The sequence below is a fragment of the Fonsecaea monophora genome (assembly GCF_001642475.1).
Source record: "Fonsecaea monophora strain CBS 269.37 chromosome Unknown Scaff111, whole genome shotgun sequence".
Classification (NCBI taxonomy): domain Eukaryota; kingdom Fungi; phylum Ascomycota; class Eurotiomycetes; order Chaetothyriales; family Herpotrichiellaceae; genus Fonsecaea; species Fonsecaea monophora.
The window spans coordinates 42,500-59,486 of record NW_019174042.1 but is presented as its reverse complement, the minus strand read 5'-3'; the positions used below and the strand labels follow the sequence as shown (position 1 = coordinate 59,486).

The 16,987-nt window shown below is 53.1% G+C and overlaps 8 protein-coding genes across 8 annotated transcripts; 4 read left to right on the top strand and 4 right to left on the bottom strand.

The window, feature by feature from the left end:
• Positions 1-101: 101 nt before the first annotated feature.
• AYO21_10147 (hypothetical protein) lies at positions 102-3,066 on the top strand (the record flags this gene model as incomplete). The annotated part of the gene is made up of 2 exons (XM_022660070.1): positions 102-321; positions 392-3,066. 2 exons carry the CDS (start codon positions 102-104, stop codon positions 3,064-3,066), a joined length of 2,895 nt encoding a protein of 964 aa, XP_022507628.1.
• Positions 3,067-3,732: 666 nt separating this feature from the next.
• Positions 3,733-5,008, top strand: AYO21_10146 (hypothetical protein; the record flags this gene model as incomplete). The annotated part of the gene is made up of 2 exons (XM_022660069.1): positions 3,733-4,290; positions 4,391-5,008. The coding sequence occupies 2 exons, from the start codon at positions 3,733-3,735 to the stop codon at positions 5,006-5,008; spliced, it is 1,176 nt and encodes a 391-aa protein (XP_022507627.1).
• A 660-nt stretch (positions 5,009-5,668) lies between these two features.
• On the bottom strand, positions 5,669-7,463 carry AYO21_10145 (hypothetical protein; the record flags this gene model as incomplete). Its single annotated transcript, XM_022660068.1, has 2 exons — positions 5,669-5,839; positions 5,892-7,463. 2 exons carry the CDS (start codon positions 7,461-7,463, stop codon positions 5,669-5,671), a joined length of 1,743 nt encoding a protein of 580 aa, XP_022507626.1.
• A 432-nt stretch (positions 7,464-7,895) lies between these two features.
• AYO21_10144 (hypothetical protein) lies at positions 7,896-8,999 on the bottom strand (the record flags this gene model as incomplete). The annotated part of the gene is made up of 1 exon (XM_022660067.1): positions 7,896-8,999. One exon carries the CDS (start codon positions 8,997-8,999, stop codon positions 7,896-7,898), a length of 1,104 nt encoding a protein of 367 aa, XP_022507625.1.
• A 964-nt stretch (positions 9,000-9,963) lies between these two features.
• AYO21_10143 (hypothetical protein) lies at positions 9,964-10,371 on the top strand (the record flags this gene model as incomplete). The annotated part of the gene is made up of 1 exon (XM_022660066.1): positions 9,964-10,371. One exon carries the CDS (start codon positions 9,964-9,966, stop codon positions 10,369-10,371), a length of 408 nt encoding a protein of 135 aa, XP_022507624.1.
• A 1,158-nt stretch (positions 10,372-11,529) lies between these two features.
• AYO21_10142 (hypothetical protein) lies at positions 11,530-13,017 on the bottom strand (the record flags this gene model as incomplete). The annotated part of the gene is made up of 1 exon (XM_022660065.1): positions 11,530-13,017. The coding sequence occupies one exon, from the start codon at positions 13,015-13,017 to the stop codon at positions 11,530-11,532; it is 1,488 nt and encodes a 495-aa protein (XP_022507623.1).
• A 1,496-nt stretch (positions 13,018-14,513) lies between these two features.
• On the bottom strand, positions 14,514-16,130 carry AYO21_10141 (hypothetical protein; the record flags this gene model as incomplete). The annotated part of the gene is made up of 4 exons (XM_022660064.1): positions 14,514-14,549; positions 14,610-14,734; positions 14,789-15,830; positions 15,888-16,130. 4 exons carry the CDS (start codon positions 16,128-16,130, stop codon positions 14,514-14,516), a joined length of 1,446 nt encoding a protein of 481 aa, XP_022507622.1.
• A 404-nt stretch (positions 16,131-16,534) lies between these two features.
• AYO21_10140 (hypothetical protein) lies at positions 16,535-16,951 on the top strand (the record flags this gene model as incomplete). Its single annotated transcript, XM_022660063.1, has 1 exon — positions 16,535-16,951. One exon carries the CDS (start codon positions 16,535-16,537, stop codon positions 16,949-16,951), a length of 417 nt encoding a protein of 138 aa, XP_022507621.1.
• Between the last annotated feature and the right edge of the window lie 36 nt (positions 16,952-16,987).

The following is a 16,987-nucleotide window of genomic DNA, read 5'->3' as shown; positions in this document are numbered from 1 at the left end:
ATAGCTGTGACTAAACTACGACCTGTTCCCAACTAGTGACTTGACCACTGAACCGCATTGCCGAGTCATAATGCGTTGACCCTCCTCCTGGACACGGCGCAATGGCGCTGGATCTCGACGACGGCTATGTGGCTCCCGGCTTGGGCTCGGGCGGCGGCATCGAGACATCGCTTCCCATCTTCAATGTCGAACGAGTGCAGCTGCAATTTAACATTGCGTCGGACTTCGTGGCCGGCCAGGTCGCCAACAACGTGCTGATCCTCGCACTGGCCACGGGGCGCATCTTGCGGATAGACCTCGAGAGTCCGTCGGACATTGATGGTGTGTGTTTGTTGCTGTGTTCAATGTCCCGAAACAAAAGCTCCTTCTACTAACATTCCGTGCGCTCTAGATGTCGACCTGCCCAAAAAGACCAGCGAGGTCGGCCTCATCCGTCGCATGTTCCTCGACCCGTCCGCGTCCCATTTGATCATCACCACCACCCTGGGCGAGAACTTCTACCTGCACAGCCAGTCTAAGCAACCTAAAGCACTGTCTCGGCTGAAAGGCGTCTCCATCGAGTCTATTGCTTGGAATCCCTCACAACCGACGGCCTCTACGCGAGAGATCTTGGTCGGCGCAGTGGACGGGAATGTTTACGAGATATACATTGAGCCGGCGTCCGAGTTCTATCGCCGCGAAGAACGATATTGCACACATGTCTGGAAGATCCCCGACGGTGCCGTCACGGGCCTCTGGGCAGAGACAATCGACACCAAGGCAGACCTACGCAGGGTGATTGTGGCGTCGCATTCAAGACTCTGTCACTGGATCGGCAAGACGGGTGGACGGGGGAAGGAAGGCTCAGCTTCCATCTACGCCGAACTGTTTTCCAAGGAAGCTCCCGTCACTCATGACACTACCGGCGCGACGGCGACCGCGCCGTCGTCCTTTTCGGTGTCGCCCGAATCACAAGATACCGGCCCGGACTCGTATCGCAGTTTCGCCTGGCTGTATTCGCAGGGTGTCCTGACAGGCAAGCTGCTCACCTCACCTACATCGTCCACTTTAGGCTCCAAGATTTTTGGGGAGGCGAAACTTCACCCACGATCCGTCTTTCCAGAAACGATCTCGGCGCGAGGAGGGCGAAAGCTGATACAAGATCCCATTGTCTCTGCCATTCTGTCTCAATGGCACGTCCTGGCCCTTGCTGAAGGTCGCATTGTTGCCGTCAATCGCCTTGACGGAAGCATTGTCTACGATCAGGCGGTGCTGGAACCTGGACAGTCGGCGCTTGGCTTGGTGGCGGACCAGAAGAAAAATACATATTGGCTTTTCACCAACCAAGAAATCTTCGAGGTGGTGGCCCACGACGAGGAGCGAGACATCTGGAAGATCATGCTGAAACAACAAGATTACGACTCGGCTCTTCGCTATGCCAAAGGAGCGGCACAAAAGGACTCTGTGGCGACTGCGTCGGGAGACTACTTGTCGAGCAAAGGGCAGTACTTGGAGGCAGCGAGCGTGTGGGGAAAGAGCAGCAAAGCATTTGAGGAAGTCTGCCTGTCCCTGATCGACAATGGACAAGAAGAAGCCCTGCGGCGATACTTGTTGGCCAAGTTGGGCTCGTACAAGAAGTCGTCGATCATGCAGCGAGTCATGATAGCAACATGGCTGGTGCAGATCTTTATGGCCAAATTGAACTCGCTGGACGATATGGTCGCCACGAAAGCAGAATTGCTCGAGCACACCGACGCCGGAGGTGCGCAGCGCGATTTGGACAAGGCTCGAAGCGAGTTCCAAGAATTTGTGACCAAGTACAAGTCGGATCTGGACGCGAAGACGGTGTACGAGGTCATCTCGAGCCACGACAGAGAAGAGGAGCTTCTGTTCTTTGCCAACACCATCACCGACTACGACTACGTTCTTTCGTACTGGGTGCAGCGAGAGAAATGGAACGAGGCCTTGTCGGTTCTTAACAAACAGAGCAGTCCCGAGACGTTCTATCGGTATAGCAATGTGCTCATGACACACGTTGCAGTCGGGCTGGTAGAGATTCTCATGCGACGGAGCAATCTCGACCCGCAAAAGCTCATACCCGCACTTCTCAGCTACAATGAGAATGCCGACGTGCCATTGAACCAGAATCAGGCGGTGCGTTACCTGAACTTTGTGGTGACCAACAACTTCGAGGTGCCGGCTTCGGTCCACAACGCGCTCATCTCGATCATGGCTTCACACCCGTCGCCATCAGAAACTATGCTGTTGGGATACCTTGAAAGTCAACCCTCCCCTCCATTTTACGATGCCGACTTTGCGTTGAGGCTATGTATTCAACATAATCGGGTCCAGTCATGCGTGCACATCTACAGTACTATGGGACAATACCAGCAAGCAGTGGAGCTGGCACTGCAGCACGATGACATTGATCTAGCGGCAATTGTCGCGGATCGTCTCGAGGGTAACGACAAGATGAGGAAGAGACTGTGGCTGCTCATCGCCGAGAAGAAGATCAAGGAGGCTGCATCCATCAAAGAAGCAATCAATTTCCTCAAAAGATGCGAGCTGCTTAAGATCGAAGATCTTATTCCGTTCTTCCCCGATTTCGTGGTGATTGACGATTTCAAAGAGGAGATATGTGAGGCACTGGAGGAGTACTCGCGGCACATTGACAGCCTCAAGCAGGAAATGGACCTCTCGCAACACACGGCCGAGCAGATCAAAGCCGAGATTGCAGCACTGGATCACCGTTATGCCATTGTGGAAGCTGGCGAGCGGTGTTGGATCTGCACGCTGCCGGTCTTGAGCCGGCAGTTCTTTGTGTTTCCTTGTCAGCACGCCTTCCACAGCGACTGCCTGGGTAAGCGCGTGCTTGAGAGTTCGGGAAGCAGTAAGAGAAAGCGGATCAAGGACCTTCAGACGGAAGTCAACCAGGGATTGAGTGTGGGCGTGCAGCGACAGAAGCTGGTTGCCGAGTTGGACGGATTGGTCGCGGAGCAATGTGTTCTGTGCGGGGATTTGGGCATCAAGCAGGTCGACGAGCCCTTTATCCACGAGGACGATGATGTGGAAGCCTGGGCCATCTGACAACACATGGTGTTTTTCCACTGGAGGTGTCTTATCTGCATGGAGGAAGCCTGCTACCATGACCTGGGGTTCATCGTTGCAATACTACGACCGACACCATTGATATCGCCACACGTGATTCGGGTATTGTTCTGGGAGCCGATACAAAATCTCCCATTGGTGCTTCATACGATCCGGTGCAGCGGAAGAACAGCAGAGCGTTTTCCGAGTCCTGGCCGACCCTGAATTCGCCTCCCGATTGTCGCTCTTCCCGCCTCTGTCAGGGTGTCACGGCGACAATTCCAGCTCCGAAGCATAAGAGTGCGAAACCGTTGTTAAAATGACCGGCACATACCGCGCCTTTCTGTCAAGAGACCCATATTCTATATACGCTGTGATTCCCCCAAGGCTCTGGCCCCTTATTTCTGCCCCGCTCAGCCTGATAAGCACGCGGTATTGATCAGTCTCCCTCACTGTCGCGTCCCAGGCAGTATACAAACAGCGTCGAACGATACAGTCCATTCCAGCGACATAAAATCAGCCAAATAATTTTTATACGTCTTCTTCTTCCTTTCTCTTCTCTTGATACACGATTATTATTGCCACACCACGCTTCTGTCAACCTCGCCAATCACCCCACTCCCTTTCTCTAGTGTGCCCTGGATAAGAAGCATTCACAGCCTTGCCATGGCACAACCAAGAGGCTTCACCATCTTTGCCCGCGCGTGGACGGCGTCTCCGCCCAGGAAAACATACATCCAATCCATCCCCTCGTTGCCGAGATCAGAGGACGAGGAGAGCATTGACTCGTTATCCAGTGGCGAGGGCACATATACTCCAGGCTCCATGTTGTCGACGATGACGACCGTCTCTGTCACCTCGACACCCTCAGCGACAGATGTTGCCACGGTTAAGCCACCCACTCGGGGCAAAGTCGACTTTTCTGCCTTGGAAGATATCTTCTCCCAGGTGTCCACGACAGAACCTTCCCCGACAAGCTCGTCGTCTTCGTCGTCTTCGTCCCTGTGGTACATCCTGACCACTGCACTCCTATTGGCTTTCCACAAGGAAAAGCTGATTGGGGAGTTGTGGGGGTATTTGAGCAGCAGCAGCAGCAGCACGAGGAATGGATCTCCTCAGGAGGACGCGGACGCAGCGGAGACGGAGACGGAGGAATTGGTCGCCGTCGCTCGACGGATTCGAGAGGCGTGCTTGAAGGCCAGTACGCTGGTAGGGTTTCCAAGGGTAAGTCAAGTCACTTTACTGGTTCCTCGGTCTTACCAGAGGCCACGAAAACACATGTTTATTTTTTTTAACGAGAAAACTGAGTTTGGTGTGTATATAGGCCATCAACGCCCTCCTCGCGCTCCAACAGGCCATTGAGAAGACACACCCGACCGTCTCGGCCGTCCTGGAAACAGACCAGTCACTCCGCGCCGCTGTCACCGCCGCCACCGAGTCCGAGGATGGAACCCAGCGAGACGCTACCACCACCACCACCACCACCACCACCAAATCCGCGCGCGGCATGGCTCTCTTCTCGAGAATCTACGCACAGCACACCCCGCGCGTCCTCTCCGCCATGTCGCGCTGCTCGGGCGGCGACCTCACCCACTTCGCCATCCACTGCATCTACGGCGAACTCCTCTCGGATGCTTCCGTGATTGACGACCTCGCGACGGGCCTGTTGGAGTTTGTCTGCTGCCTCGCCGACGGGTGCGGGCCGCAGGCCAAGGGCCATTTCTTTGGGTCGGTCAACCTCGGCGCGTCGGGGGCGTTGTTGCGCGCGGCAGTGGATCTGGCGGACAGGGTGGCGGGGGTGGTGGGCGTGGAGAGGCCGTGGGTGGATCACCGTCATGGTGATGGTGGATGGGGAGGAGAGGGTGAGGATGGGCAGAGCGAGAGCGAGAGGGATAGCGAGAGGAGTGAGTGGAAGTTCTTGGAGCGCGTCATGCTTGATTAACTAGAGAGCGAGGGAGGGAGGGAGGGAGGAGGAGGATGGTGGATGGTGGATGTTTGGTGCGATAGTGACACTTACTATACCCTACACGTGTTCTACGGGGAGTTGTGCAGTTGTCCCCTTTTTTTTAAGGATAGAATAGAACAAAGCAAGGCAGTGCACAGACAGACAGACAGATAGATCAGTCGAGATATATGTACTGAGTATATAAACCCCGTTGCGAGGATAGGGATATTATAATTTCATTTCATGTTCATGCCCTTTTTCCAAGTCCATGTCGATCTTGATAAACACACGGGAGACTTGATTCAACTCTTGTTGAGTTTCTCAAAGGACAGGAGTCGATTCTTCTGGTGATTTTGTGGGCTGTGGGTTGGTGGTGGTGGTTTGAGGGAAATCTTGATACAGATAGACGTCTATTCTACTGTACAGTGTATCAATAACCTCTATCGAGGGAAATGAGCCCTTCCCTCCCTCCCTGTGACAGTATCATAAATGCATAGACAGATCCGTAATATCTCTCGATAGCCAATAGCCAATAGCCAACAGCCAATACCTATACCTTCCCATCTAAAAGTCCCAGCCGAGTCATGGCTAATTCTCTTGTACGTCGATGGAACGTCTGCCCAAAACACATCGCCTCTCAGGAATGACTCGAGGACTTCACTCTTGTGACCCGAAATATTGCTTCAGAATCTGCTTCTTGTTGACTTTGCCCATCGCGTTCCGTTCAATCGACTCGACAAGTTTGAGGATCGTGGGTACTTTGTAAGCGGCCATGTCTTCCTTCAGGTGTTTGCGCAGTGTTGCCAGGTCGAGTTCCGTCGAGACAGCCTGGTCGAATTATTAGCATCCACGTCTGATCACTACAAACAGAACCACTTACCGAGTCCTTCAGCTTGATGACGGCCGCGACTCGCTGTCCCCATTCCTGGTCCTCGACGCCGACAACTACCACCTCACCAACAAGACCGCTCAGGTACTCGTTGCCCAGAATCTTTCTTTCAATCTCCAACGCCGAGATCTTGTACCCGCCGCTCTTGATGATGTCGACACTGTCACGCCCGAGAATGAAATAGGCGCCGTTCTCCTCCCTCTTGGCAACGTCGCCCGTCTTGAACCAGCCGTCTCCCGTAAACGACTCAGCGGTCGCCTCTGGTCGCCGGAAATACTCGGTAAACACATTCGGTCCGCGGATCTCAATCAGGCCCGACTCATCCTTGCCTGAAGACGTAATGGTCTGGCCAGTCTTCTCGTCCGTCAGCCGAACCTGCACGCCCGGCAACGGCCATCCCACGCTGCCGTCGATGCGCTTCTCCTTCTCCAAACCGCAGCTCAAGGCCATGCCTATCTCAGTCATGCCGTAGCGCTCAAGTAGCTCATGCCCAGAAATCTCCTCAAACTTTCGCTTCGTGGGCACCGGCAGAGCAGCCGACCCACTAACGATCAGACGGAGGGCACGCACACCTTCTCGCGCAGCCGGCTCGGATGTCGTTCCACGTATGCTGGAATCAAAGTAGTCGATTAACCTTGAATACACGGTAGGAACGGCCATAAACATGGTTGACGACCCTTTCTGAGACCACCGATTCCAAACAGTCTTCGCATCAAACTTCGCATACATTTCCACCGTCCCACCAGCAAGCAATGTGGCAGTAAGGCCGTTGACTATGCCGTGAACATGGTGGAGAGGAAGAACATGGATCAAATGGTCGGATCGGCTGTATTTCCAAGCCTCAACCAGGCTGCGTGCTTGGAAGGTGATGGTTTCGTGAGTCGAGATGCATCCTTTCGGTCTTGAAGTCGTGCCCGATGTGTAAATGATTAGTGCTCGTCGAGATGATGGGAAACTGGGAGAAAATCGAGGAAGAAACGGAAAGTTTTTCGAGCTTGGAATGTGCGGTGTGAGGGACATGATCGGGATTCCAGAGGCCTGTTCCTGCAGACCAGCCTCAAACTTCTGGAATGATGGATGCACAATAATCAGAGACGGGTCGGAGTCCGAAATCGTATACTGGAGTTCTTTGAGCGGATGGGATGTGCATAACGGCACGGAAACAGCTCCAGCTGCCCATACTGCCCACTGGGTGACAACATAATCGTATCCCGAGGGAACAAGAAATGCGACTCTAGGCTCTTCAAATGTCGAAATGACAGGGTCATAGCCTGAGATATACTGCTGAATCTGGGCTTTCAGGGCTGCGACATCATTCAGGAGTTGGACAAAAGTAAAGCTCTGGTCTTTGGTCTTGTCGATGACGGCAACTTTGTGGGGGTCTGCAAGAGCGTGAGATCTAGCTTCGGCGAACAGAGGTAACTCAGGTATCGAGGCTTCGTCCTTGGTATTTTGAGCTGAATATCCAGATACAGGCAGACTCGATGTAAAAAAGTCGAGCTGCTTGTCGGCTGGGAAGTGCCATCCGGACTGGCTTGGAGAAAGGGAGACCTCGATACTCATACTGGCTCGGTTAGGGAATTCTTTCCTTGTAGTTGGTGGTAGTAGTGCTTGAAAAAGCCGTTATGGTCGTGGTGCCGGACGGCCACCATAAGAATGCCATATTTAATAGCTCTTGATCCGCATCTAATTTCATTGGGGATCCAAAAATGGAAGTCGATCACCCCAACAATAACTCAGAATATTCATCATATGTGGCGCCTGAGTGCCGGGACAAAGCAATTTTGGCCAAAGGTTGGCATCCGGAGGCACGGCGATTTTTCAATGATCGAGATGAACGACTGCAGAGGCAAATATCCCCGAACGGAATGGTCCGAGTGGGTGTAACCGAACGAAGCTGGGGGGCCCATGGATCTTTTCCGCCAGTGCCACGGGGTATTCTCGCTTCCATCAGACTGTGGCTCAGGATTCTTGGGGGCGGCGAACTTCAGTCCGTCACCAAGACTGCTGGAGAGATCCTTCAGCACCACGTCTTTGGCCTTCTTCCTCAACCGCCTCTATAAACAGTTCCGGCATTTCACTTTCCGTGAGGGATGCGCTGGCTTCAAGATAAGCAGCCTTGAAGGTATCCCACAAGGTCATGTCGTTGGGGTGCGTTGAAACTGGTGAAGGGTAATATGGATCGCTGAGATAGAAGGCTCTTTGCAGCTGCCTCACGCCCGCTGGGGACTCTGAGAATGTGCGACACTGGTTGAAATCCAGCAGCCAAATGCCTATGGATCGTCGGTGACACTCGAACCGGATGATGTTGGAGACGTTGGCAAGGTTGCAGCTTCTGCTCTCCAAACGTATAGCTGTCTGCTCAGCTTCGACGTGTGGTGTCTTTCCCAAAACGAACTCAACGCCATTGGCATCAATCTGCGCCCTCCAATGCAGGACTGCAAGCATTTGAGCCATGGCTCTAGCCCAGGTACTTGTATCAAGTTGCAGAAACTCCATTTCATTGACCTTGAGCTCAAAGTCGCGAAGTCGAAACGCGGCTGAAAACGCTGATCGCTCAGCCCTTCGACCCAAGTACAGGCGGATCAAGCAGTCCTGGTTCTCCGGGTTCGCCAGGAAATCCGTCTTGATGGCTTTGATGGATTCAGGAGCGAAAAGGTCAACGATGGCCTCTCGGACGTGTGCGGGTAGTCCGTGTACTCTTGTCGATAAAACGCCACATGTTGGCTGGAAGTCTTGAGGAAACCAGCCGCCAAACTCGCTCCAGAACGTCCCATCAGAGGGTTGCACTAAGCTAATCCAACGAGGTATGTTGATATCTGGCCGGAATTCCCAGGGCGCCTGTTGAACTGCAACTTCTGCCCTCCTGTGGTTACAACTGTCCTTCCAGAGCTGATCTCGCCTCACCTCGTTGCTTGCCTTCAGAACCAGGTCCATCAGAGCCCAGACGGCTCCGCACTGACCCTTGCCGACCTGTTTAGGTCCGTCCTGGCATCCAAAAGACGCAGCCGAGTCGGAAACCGAGTGCCGTCTGCAGAATTTTGTGTTGGCGCCATCGCCGCGGTTGGCATCTAGGAAACACGAAAGAATGTGGCCCATGGTCGGAGGGGGACTTGTGGTGGTCTGAAAGCCCTGAAATGACCGAAAAGGACTCTGCAGGATGTTATATCTCCGAAAACATGGAGGTCCTGAGCGACCTACTGTGTGTCCGATCCACATCCTGGTTCCCGCTCGATTTCATGGCTCACACTGGCGGTGGGGACTCTCAAGAGTGGACGAGTTACGAGGCATTGTTCCTCGTTCTAGGACGACGCAGTTCCTGAGGAATGCCGACAATTTTTTTTCATTTTGACTTTGCAATGAACTGGTGGTTTCCTGCGCAGTTTGTCGTGTGAGAGGACCTGCGACAATCGGAGGATTGATTCTGTCTGACATTGTCATATTCCGCAATGACCGTCATGTCAGTGCCATATCCGGCGGTTCTTCCCTGTCAGACAGAAACATTCTAGCTGCTCCTAACAACTCCTCCCTGCACCTTTCCAAAGGTCTTGCTTCATTTCTCATGTCTTGTCACAGCCCGTCTCGTTGCTGAGGATAAACGTCTGTAGCGTCAATCTACAATCCAGGTGAGTGGAAGCCCTAGGCGGCTTGCGATCATCCATTGAAGCACACATTTGACCACACCAGCATCCTGCTCTATCGCCATCATTCGTATCGCCTCACTAGAGGACTCCTTCGTATTGGAAACGCTTTTCCGGCAATCAGTCCACCCTCTTGTTCTCACACAGGCCATCGAGAGATGACACAAGCTCTCGGCGAATCATCTCGCGCTTGACCAACGGCTGCGTTGCTCTATTGCCAATTCCGAACACGAGCCCGCGGCCATCTCGTGAGCTCTGAACGCAACCCCGCCCTTGGACCCTAGGATAGGCACGCGACCCCTCGCTCTTGGGAGGGATAGAATATGACTTCAGACGTCGTAGGGGGACATTACAAGAGACCTCTCTCTTACTTCGAAACTCCTTTCTGAGTGCTCATGATTGACCCCTCGACATCCGCCGCAATGGAAAACAAGCAAGAAACCCCGACAACAGCCCTTCCCACCACCACAACCACCTCTGGGAGCGGCGTGGGTGCGTCCCACCGTCGCTCGAGCAGCGGTATCTCGGACGACGCGGCCAAGTCGGCTCACGACTTCATGGCGGGCACCATCCGCCGCTCGTCCAGCGGCGTGACCGACGACGCAGCCCGCGCCGCGCACGACTTTATGCGCTTCTCCAGCAACAGAGCCCCGGGCCTGAATGACGACCTTACCCAGAAGATGCACAGCTTCATGGAAGGTCCCGCCACGCACAGGGAGAGCCATAGCAAATACCTGCCCGATGTCACGTTGCCAGGCATCACGGACGAAGTGGTTGAGGAAGCCGTCGAGTTTGTGGATGCCGTCGAGAAGAGCGCATCAAAGGCTTGAGCCTCTCCCCATGCAATTCGCTCTTGAAAAGGGGTGCACGTGTATATGATTGTACAAGATGTACAAGCTGTAACTTGAACACAGCGTTTATTGCCGGTGTGGGATGGCCGATTTGGTCATCTAGCTCGCTGTGTGGCTGGAAAAGGGGAAAAGTCGCCTGTATGACCAAATTGCCGAATGAACGTCTACAAACAATCAAGCTGGGTTGCGTTGTTGTGTTTGGATTGTTGGCGCGGGATAGGGGTCCTATTTCCTTGTTGCGTCTATATATCAAAAAGGGGAACTGTATCAGATGTTCATATCCCTACGACCACCGTCGACAAAGGGAGGAAAAAGGGCAGAGTAAGAGGTAGTTAACTATCAAAACACTTGCCCGAGCCATATAATTGATGGGGAAAGAATTACTTAACCCCCCTCATTTCTGTCTCTCTCTATATCTCTTCTCCCTCCCTCCCTTTTTCTTAGTATCACCCCCTCTCATACTCTTCCTGCTTACTGCTCATTGCTCACACCTCCTCTTGGTTTAATGATATTGAATCTCAAGGAGAAGGGGGGTTATGTGAACTGCCTAGTCTTGTCGAGTCGAGATTAAACCAGATTGAATCGGATCGAGATCAGATCAAAGGTCCGTCGCTGCGGCTGAGAAGAGTTGACCGGTGCCTGTTTCCCTGTTCGACATGCTCGAGTGGCCTGATTGTGTTGAGTGGGCGGGAACCGCGGTCGGGGTCGACATCGGAATCAAAAGTCGGAGTAAGAGAGCAGGGAGGGAGGAGGGGAGACGTAGAAAAACCCAACGCAAAAAAAGGGGCCCCTTTCCGGTTCAGCAGGTCAGACGCGAGACCGGAGATGAGAGAAGTCTTTAGTTAGTCTGTCTGTCAATTTGCAATAGCCGCCCTTTCTTCCACATGTTGCGACACACTCGACAGGCTTGAAGTGAGAAAAAGCGGCTCACTGGGCACAGTCAAGGAGGTCAAGACAGACATGCCTCCCAAGACCTGGGCGTATTTGTTACACATATTGTGTCAGCTGTCAAGCCTCAGCCCAGATTTATTCATTTGTGGTACATTCTGAACAGTTCGCTGAACCCAACGCCTCAAAGCACCTTCATCTCCGTCGTATCGTAGCGTAGCGTAATCGTCGTCGTTTCTCTTCCAACCCTCAGCTCTCTTCAAATAGCCAGGCCAACGACTCGGGCCAGTCGTTATCTGACTTTTCGTTGTTGGTCATCTTCATTCTCCATTTCCGGTACCCTTTCCTGGCAAGTCGTTGGTCAAACTCTTGTTTGCACCCGGCACACCAACGCTCCCTCGGTAGAGGTCTTTCGTATGCCAGACCTAGAATGTATGTTCGCCGGGAACAATTGGGCACCCAACAGGATGAGCATCTCGCTTCTCGGCGGCTCTTGGGTAAGGGGATGTCGTCGAGAGCGTGCCATCGGGACTCTTGATGGCTGGCCTTGACCATACCGGTGCCAGTCTTCTTGTTGTCTTTGTGCTCTTTCCACTCGATCAAAGCGGCCTTCCGCTCTGACAGGCCTCCTGCGAATGTGAAGCTGGGAGCCCACCACTTCCTCCTCCCGCGATCGCGACTCGCATGGCGTCGTCTTCGCGTCATTCGCTTCCGTCCTCGCCAGTTCTCCACGACTTCGGCAATTCTCCGTTCTAAGCCGTCGATTTCCATCAGATCCTCCTCTCGCCGTCGTTGCTCCTCGAGTTCGAAGCATGTAACACAACCCCACCACAACTCAAAGGTCGAACTGCCACATGAGGAACAGACCCCAACCTCCTCGTCTGGATTAACGAGACTTTGGCCTTCAAGCATCCACCGACGAAGTCTGCGGCCTTTGCTCGACTTGCGGACTGTATCGCTCTTCTTGACCCAATTCTCCCTCCACCATTCTCCCTCGATGTCGCGATATCGGCGCATGCAGTCCTTACATAGCCTATTTTGGGCGAATTTGGCTCCGAGTCCGGTGCCGCGATTGCTCATTCTCTCGACAAAGCACCACAAAGGTTTTTCCTCGAGGCAGCCGTAGCATCGGAGTTCTCTAGCAGGACGCTCGATCAACCGGAAGTCGAAGGCAGCGTAGAGTAAATCCCATAGGTGGCCAAGTCGCTGTCTTGGATACATGGATCTGTACTCTCGATACTGCTGCGCCTCATTCTCAAGGCTTTCCTTAACCAGCTTGGAACGAACGCGGCGGACGACTTCGGTCGGAAGCATCTCGTAGAATAGGTGACATGTTTGTCGAAGAGCGAGTAAAGTGTCAAAGTCGACGTAGGTAGTGGCAAGGAGGAAATGCAGATCGCGAGGTAAGATGGAGAGGAAGGCACTCTTTTGCGCCCCGCCCACGGTTCGATCCTGCTGAGGTTTGTTCGCCGACAACAGGGTCGATATGTACGCACGTTGCTTCGCTTTCCAGATCAAAGAGGTCTGATGTTGCATCTTCATCATTTCGGGAATTTGGCCTGCCACGTTCCGCTCTGTGACGGTGACTCTGGCAGTCTCCTTTCGGTTGTCCGGCAACTGTTCATCGGAGGTGTTTCGGGAAGATTCACCACTGGTTCCTCCTGAACGAAACGACGATTTCGAAGGCGGTGCGAGGCACGAATGACTCCCCCCAAGCAACTGAGAGCATTGCTCCATGGTTCGTCAATCGGAGGAAGTTGGTGGTTGGACTCACAGTGAGTGAATGGCGGTGTCGCTGGTGTGATAGGGTAGCATGAAGAAATACAGGACTGTTGAAGATTCCCAAACACTCTTGGACACAGTGTCGGATGGAGATGACCCAAGGCAACAATGTTTGCCAATTACACACAGTGAAAAGTAGGGAACCGTGTCTTTGTCAGGTTGAGAACAAGGCAACAATCATAAACAAGTAATACCATGAACGCGCCTGCACGAACCAGTCAACAACAGTGAGGGCAAATTGAACAGGAAATGACAACTCTGGTATCAAACGGAGCAACGTCGCTCTTCAAGAATCGTGCAAATACTGATGGAAGGGAAGGGATGCTAGATGTTTTCAAAGAGTGATGGGTGATGGGTGAGATGGTCAAGATGGTGAAGGTCCAGTGAAGGTTGGAAAAAGCGGGGAGGGTTGGAGGGGGGGAAGAGGAAGAGAGGAATCCGTCGATAGCGACGGAGACAGCGATGATGAGATGGAGGAGTGGATGAATGGACGGATGGGCATGCATAGCCCTGGCACCCTAGTCCGTTCCGTAGCTTGGGTGATGCAAGTACGACGTGCTTGTAAGGGGGTTCCCAATGTTTTCCCTTCTTTCTCAATCCCGGGACGCGAATCGATCATGTTTTGGGGCTTTGTCGATGACGGAGGGGGATGGGCTGTAGGTGGTGCTGGTGGTGCTGGGGACTTCATGGGCTGATGCAGGGGGTTTCAAGGGTTTCCAGGGGCGAATGAGAGGGGGGCATAACGACTGGTTTCCATTGACACGGTGACTTGTTAGGGTGGGTGGATGGTCACTGGCACCCCAGAGGCTCTCAGAGGCACGCAGTAGCCAACCAGGCCCCCGTGACGACCAGGCGCCACCAGCGTGACAAAAGACTCCGGGGCCACCAGGGGTTTCTTCTCGTTAAGCCAATGCTGGCAATCTTAGCGAGTCGCAGCCGCCACCAGTCGCCTTCTATGAGCTAGACTTACTTATTTGGTGCTCTCCGAACTTTTGCAATTAGTTAAGCCTGCGAGCCCATCAGCCCAAGCGGGTTCCTAGTCACCCCCAAACAAGTTTCTAACTCAGCCACATTTCTCTCTGAACCACCCAGCAAGCCAGGAACCACAGAAACACATAAGCCGCAGGAATAATCCAACACCGCGACACTGGCACTCCCGACGCTCACAGTGCCACGTTCGTGCCTTGCCCAGACACTTGGATCCTTGACAGGAAGAATCAAACAAAAACAAATAAAAACTCGACATCGGCTAGTATCTGCAGCCTTATAGCCAGCGCCGCGCCCTTCCGCTATGAATTTCGATCACGCTGTTCAAGCCTCATACTGGTACACATACATGAGCAGTGACACATGGACCACAGTATCCTGGAGTCTACAGTAGATCCCCACACCCTAACTCGTTCTCCACCTTGGGGATATGCAAATGTGGCGAACCAAACAAAAAACATGGCCTACATCATCGACATTAATGAGTTCGTTGCATACGCCTGTGATTCTGTCAGTCGCATGCCAATTGTGGATGTTAGGGCACTGGTCAATCAACTCACCATGGGCTTGATATCAGGATGAGGGACGGCTTCAAACTGGTGATACTCTAACTTCAGGTCAGGCCCGATGTTGATGTATGCTCCCTTGTTCTCTGTCGTGTCGCAGTATTTGGGCGCAGAGAAGACTACAGGGACATATGTCAGTGGCCAGCACAGTTGACTTGTTCCAGAAAACATACCAGTGATGCACTTGCCGTCATGCTCAACCTCGTAGCCATCCATCCGCACCTCGTGGCTTCGAATCACAGCCTCGAGGTTGTTGTTTTCACAGAATTTCTTCGTCACATCGGGGCCAAACTGCAGCCCGACTCCTCGCTTACTAGGGCCTCTACCATTTTGAGGTTGAGGATCCGTCCAGAGCATTTCCATCATAAGCCCAGACTGGCCAGGCTGCCGCTGCACGTGGCGATCGAGTTTGCGGATGTCGTCTAGCGTAACTTTATCGTCCGAAAATAGCCCGCCATGGAGTGTAAGGTATTTCTTCCCGATCAATGTAGCCAACGGTAGTGCCGAGAACGACTCAGAGAACAGCTTGAATGTCTTCTCATTGTATTTGGCTTTGCATTCGCCTTCAAAACCATACACTCGGTTCATGTCGTCCGTCTCGTGGTTGCCCCTATTCAAAAAGAAGGTGGTAGGTCGCAGCCACTTGTAGGCATAGAGGAGTAGGGCGATTTCCGTCGACCATGATCCTCGATCCACAAAGTCGCCGTTGAATAGGTAGGCATGCCTGTCCGTCGGGAAGCCGTTGAGCCGGAAGATCTCCAGCAAGTCGAAAAACTGGCCGTGGGTATCCCCGCAGACCGTGAGTTTGGTGTCCGGAGCCACGTCCATTTCGACCATGGTGGGCTCGTCGTACACGATATCTCTCACGGCCTTGATGATCTGAAATACATATTTCTTATGGATCTTCTTGCCGTTCTTGAATCGCTCGATCATATCATCGATAAACTCCTGCGTCATTTCGTTCCCCAGCCTGACACCATCGTATTTCTCATCCACCTCTATTGAGTCCAAGTCCAGTCCTTCGAATGCTGACGGAGGATCTTCCACTTCGATCGCCTTCAAGAACTGTATCTTCTTCACCAACTTCTCACACTCTGCCAGTTTAAGTCTTGCGTCTTTGTTGTTGGGCTCCTTGCGGCAGACTGTCTTGAAATCTCGGAGGGCATCTTGAGAGTTGAGAATGGCAGTGTTGGCAACCGCTCGTCTCCAATATGCCTATATAAAACAACTCAGTGACCGGGGCCCAGAGTAGTAATAGTTTGACAGTCATACCTTGATGTAATCTTTGTCGAGTTCGATCGCTTTGGTAGCGTCAGCAATGGCATAGCCGTAGGCTTCAAGCTTGATGTTGGCCTGTGCTCGGTTGCAATAGAACGACGGGTCTGCGTCGTACTTTTCTATCGCCTTGGTGTAATAGTCGATAGCAGAGGGCCAGTCATGTTGCGCAAAGGCCTGATTGCCCTTGACTTTGAGGGCGGTTGCAGCGGCCTTGTCTGCGGCGAGAGTCGAGGCCATAGCCGAAGAGATTGGGGCTGATTCGGCCGAGTAAATACAAGAGGACAGGTGCGGGGGAATAGGTCCACGAGTGTTATCGTATCATGCCGGTGGTTTGGGCGAAACGTGTCGAGGAATGGGTGGTCGAGTGTTCACTTGCCTCGTTTTTTTTTGTCGCGGGCCGGCTGCAAAGTCGAGAACTTTCGGAGAAGACGACGGAACCTCGCCAGACCTGCTGTCTCAGGCCCCAAAATGGGCCTCAGATCTCCTCGAGGTCGTTAAGTGACAGCTTAGCTCCGCGCTATCGGCAGATCAGCCGAAACCTTAATTGGGACAATTCGACTTTGCACTTTGTAGCACCCCTGCGTTAGTTGATCTTTGCGTCCTCATCAAGTGCATTCATCACCACTCCCCAAATCCTCATCATGGCCGGCCGCGGCAGTCGGACACGCGCCTGTATGGTCTGCTCCATCGTCCAACCCGCCACCGTAAGCAGCGACGTTGACGTTCCCTATCCTTTTCAAACGATTGACGTGGAACCGCAGGATTTCTACCGTAACGGTTGCCCCAACTGCGAAGAGATCTTGGGCCTACGAAACTCTCAAGATGCGATCCAAGAATGCACTTCCCAAGTTTTCGAAGGCTTGATTGCCATGGGAGACCCCAAGACCTCCTGGGTAGCCCGATGGCAGCGCCTGACCGATTACGTGCCGGGAATATATGCGGTCAAAGTCGTGGGAACGTTGCCGAGAGAAATTATCGATTCGCTGGAGGACAATGGCATCAAATATGTTCCAAGAGATGGAAGTGCGATGGAGGAGGACAGTGTGGCTGCCTCATGATGCGCAGAGAATCCAGCTCGATTGCAAAGAATGGTT